This window comes from Apaloderma vittatum, unplaced genomic scaffold, assembly GCF_000703405.1.
Source record: "Apaloderma vittatum isolate BGI_N311 unplaced genomic scaffold, ASM70340v1 scaffold37329, whole genome shotgun sequence".
Classification (NCBI taxonomy): Eukaryota; Metazoa; Chordata; class Aves; order Trogoniformes; family Trogonidae; genus Apaloderma; species Apaloderma vittatum.
The window spans coordinates 1-3,907 of NW_009735267.1; the positions used below are offsets into that span (position 1 = coordinate 1).

General features: G+C 46.1%; 1 protein-coding gene across 1 annotated transcript; it reads left to right on the forward strand.

Annotated features, from left to right (window-relative positions):
- Positions 1-951: 951 nt before the first annotated feature.
- Positions 952-3,902, forward strand: TPM2 (tropomyosin 2 (beta); the record flags this gene model as incomplete). The annotated part of the gene is made up of 2 exons (XM_009876529.1): positions 952-1,330; positions 3,780-3,902. Coding segments are annotated over exons 1-2 (237 nt in total), but the record flags the coding sequence as incomplete, so codon positions are not given.
- Positions 3,903-3,907: the final 5 nt, after the last annotated feature.

The window sequence follows — 3,907 nt, forward strand, 5'->3', positions numbered from 1 at the left end:
CCCGGGGCTGTGGGCAGCACAGCAGGGGCAGAATCGGGGAGGAAAGGATCGTGGGGCGGTTAACAGGACCTGAATTTATGAAAGAAATGGTGGAATGTGAGGTCGTGCAGCTCCCTGTGCAGCAAGATGCAGAGGTGCTCTGAGTCTGCTCTAGGAGGTGAATAACCCTCGCTGCAGTGAGGACAAAGCAGGTGCCAGCGGCTGTGAAGCCAAGCGAGAGTACGCGGAGGCGTGGGGATGTGTTTAAGAGGGCCACCGGAGGAAGCGGCTCGTCCTGGGGCCCTTGTGTGCCCTGGGTCGTACCATCGCAGAGCGGCTCCTGCTGTTCTTCCCAGAGCCTGTTCTTGCCTTGCCAGGCAGAGAGAAGGTGACTCCTTCATGCAGCAGGAGAAATAATTTACGGTGCTCATCAGACTGCAACTTCAAGGGTATTGTTCTGTTCCCTAAGTATTTAGTGAGTGAAATTTCAAAGACATGCACTCAAACTCACGGAATGCCTTAGAGCCTGAGCTTGGGATCTAAATCTGACCTCTGATAAGCATTGTACTATTACAGATTATAGCGAGTTTCTTAACACCAGTGCTTATATTCACAGCAAAAAAAAAAAAAACACACAACCCTGCTGTCTCATAACATATCCTGAATCTTTTTATGACATAAATTTAGCTACCTCTTAAGTATAGACTTTTTTTTTCTTTAAATGCATGGATTTATTTTGGAGTAATTGAAAAAGATCCTCCCCTTTCCTTCATTAGTCTTATGCCATTATTATAAGAAGCCAGGCCATCCCATCATTCTGTTGGGCTGTTTAATTGCCCTGCAAACACGGAGCGGTGCTAATAAGCTTTCTTTCAAGCATGTGTTCATGTGTCAACACTTTTGCTTCTGTCAGGAGCTTAAAAATGGAAACAGTTTTCTCTTTAAGAAAACAGGACCCAAATAAGGAGATGATGGAGTGGGGAAGATTCCTGTAGTGAGTCTGTTCCAGCTCATTCCTTAGAAAGGCTGCGTATGAAAGATCAGAGAAGAGGCCGAGAGATCTGGGCTTTGTCCAGGGGTCTCTGGGTTTAAAGCTCTCTACAACCACTCGAGCTCATTTTCCCCAGGACCTGGCTGGGTACAACTTTGTTCTCTGCCCGAGCTGTTCAAAATCTAAAACTTTACTCTCTGGAATTCTTTCAGTAGCACCGCAGACACAACCTATCCTTCAGCAAAAATGGAAGCTATCAAGAAAAAGATGCAGATGTTGAAGTTAGACAAGGAGAACGCCATCGACAGAGCAGAGCAGGCTGAAACGGATAAGAAGGCAGCTGAGGACAAATGCAAACAGGTAAGGAGAAATAAAATCACCGATTGTGCATGCACTGTGAAATCAGTGTCACGAAACACGATGTTGTAATTTTCTGATTCAGAAAGCAAAATAATTTGAAGTCGGGTTTTCTGTTAATCTTCTTTTGAAGTTGTCTTGCCTTTTTGTGCTGTTACACTCATACAGCCAGGGCTCGGCATCAACCTCTCTTTTCAGCCATCCGAGTCTTTGCAAAATTAGCACTGTTAAGAGTACTTTGTCTAAGTTTTCTTGAATCTTATGTAATTGCCTTAATTTTCTTGTGCTTGTGATTCCGTGGAAGAGGCCTTACATACTCCAAATCAAGGCTGAACGCCTTGAAGAGCTGTAGGACTAGTGTTAATTCCTCCCCAAGAGTCAGTTGTCCCTAAACATTAATCGAGCTTCTCCCTAAAGTGAATTAATGAAGTTCACCTGATTAGCCCTTGGTACAGAGAGTGCTCCTCGGAGGTGCCAGCAGGTGACTCAACAGTAGGCACGTTGTATTATTTTTATGTGATGAATAGTCAGAAATATGTCAGTTTGAAAGTGCTTCTTTTCACTTAAATTTAATGATAACATTTTCATAGTCTTTTGGTTTTCAGTGTTCTTCATCCTGGATATCTACCTCATATCTGAGCTATAGCATTTTCAGAATGTTCTTGAAATGTTTTGAATTTCTTAGAGCGCTTCTTGTGAAATTACTGTGTCTTTTCCTTTTGCGTTCTCTAAATGTGGATGCTTCTACTACATCTTCCAGACTGCTGTAATACCTTATTAGCATTCATTTGGCTGAAAATTTTGTATGTTTGCGTTCAGTTTGAGGTGCTGGATGGTAAAACTAAACCTTCACCTGATCGTCCGTTCAGCTGAAGTAATAGGAAGAAAGTTTCCAGAGCAGTCGGCTGCTGCCGGCTTCCCCTTCCACCCCCAGCTAAGAAAACGTGTCTCTTCCCCTGAGCTGCACGCGTCGCCCCGTGGACGCAGCCCCTGTTGCTTCCCTGGTTTTGGAGGTGTTGGTTGGGTGTGGGGTTTTTGGGCCGCGGTTTCCCCAATTGAAGTTTTTTGCGCTCGCTATCAGCCGCAGCAGATCGTTACCCGGGGTGGTTAACGGAGATTGAACACTCGGCCTTCCTTTGCATTTAGTTATCCAAGGTGATTTCCCGCAGAGTAATAAACGACACGCTTGTGGGAATTTTCAGGCATCTCTATGAAGGTTACTCACACCAAAAAGCTAACAGAGGAAAAAAAAATCTTTGATCTTACTCCTCTTTTCTAATTGTCTCAAATTGTTCTGCTTTTCTTTTTTCCCCCATGTGAGCACAGTACTCAAGTAGTGATTTAAATGTCGTACGTCCCAGTAAGCATCACCCCCTTCATCCTGCTGCTTGTCCCTCTCTTAAAGCACCCGAGCGAGCCCGTTGGGTTCTCTCGCACCATCTGGTTACTCCGAGTAGTAGCACAACACCGCTCCGGAACAGCACGCCACCAAAAATGTTAATAAAGCTATCTTGAAAGCTTGAATAAAGAAAGTTGGGGCGCTCAATCACAAACTATTTTGAGTGAACTATTTTGATAGACTGCATTTATGTGAAGGCTGAGCTAACCGGTTAAATCAGTTTTCCGTGCAGGCTGAGCTGTTTCCCGTGGCAAACGCAGGGATGGAGCAGATGGGTGTGCGCGCCACCCTTATCAGCAGCGAGCCTCCTGATAATGTAAATTCTTCAGGGAGCATGAGACAGTTTGTCATTAAACAGTCTCTCAGCAGGTTATAAATAGCACGTTCTCGCATCCAATATGGATTTATATGGTATGGAGAGGGTCTGAACCTCGTGGTAGGATGAAGCACACCTTGTTGGCCGCAATTAGAGAAGAACTGGCGCTGGGAGGGACCTCCGGGGGTCAAGGAGTCCCACCTCCCGCTCGCAGCCGGGTCTGGCGCGGGCCAGGCCTGGTCCCTCCTGCGCCCGGAATGTCACGTTTGGTTTGAAGCACCTTGAACGGCAAAGGATGATAAGGGATCGACCACTCGTTTTTTCCTAGCTACACAGGAATTGAACAGTTTCCTCATAAATCATCAGGCAATAGTGTTAGAATGCAAGGACGTAATTTCAAAACATCGATCATTATGGTGTAGAATTAACTGCCACCAGGTGTTGTGGAGTCCAAAACAGACGTGAGGTGAAGAAGAGCTCACACCAAGTTCTGCATTAAACCAGCTGCCGCGTGTGCGGTGCCAGGGAAGGGTGAGCTGAGGGTGAGCGGGCGTGAAAGGCAACCGCAACCGCTCGTGCTCAGCCTGCTCGCCCCAGCAGAACTTTGGTCTTTTGCGACGCTGTACGTGATGTCAGGTTAAAACTAACGGCAAAGAGAGGTTTTAACTGTACTAATCTGTAACTGGTAATTCATCAGAAACGCTCACTTTCGTCTTGCTTTCTTTCTCTAATGAAAGGTGGAGGATGAGCTGGTAGCTCTGCAGAAGAAGCTGAAGGGAACTGAAGATGAGCTGGACAAGTACTCGGAGGCTCTCAAAGATGCCCAGGAGAAGCTGGAGCAGGCTGAGAAGAAAGCCACCGATGT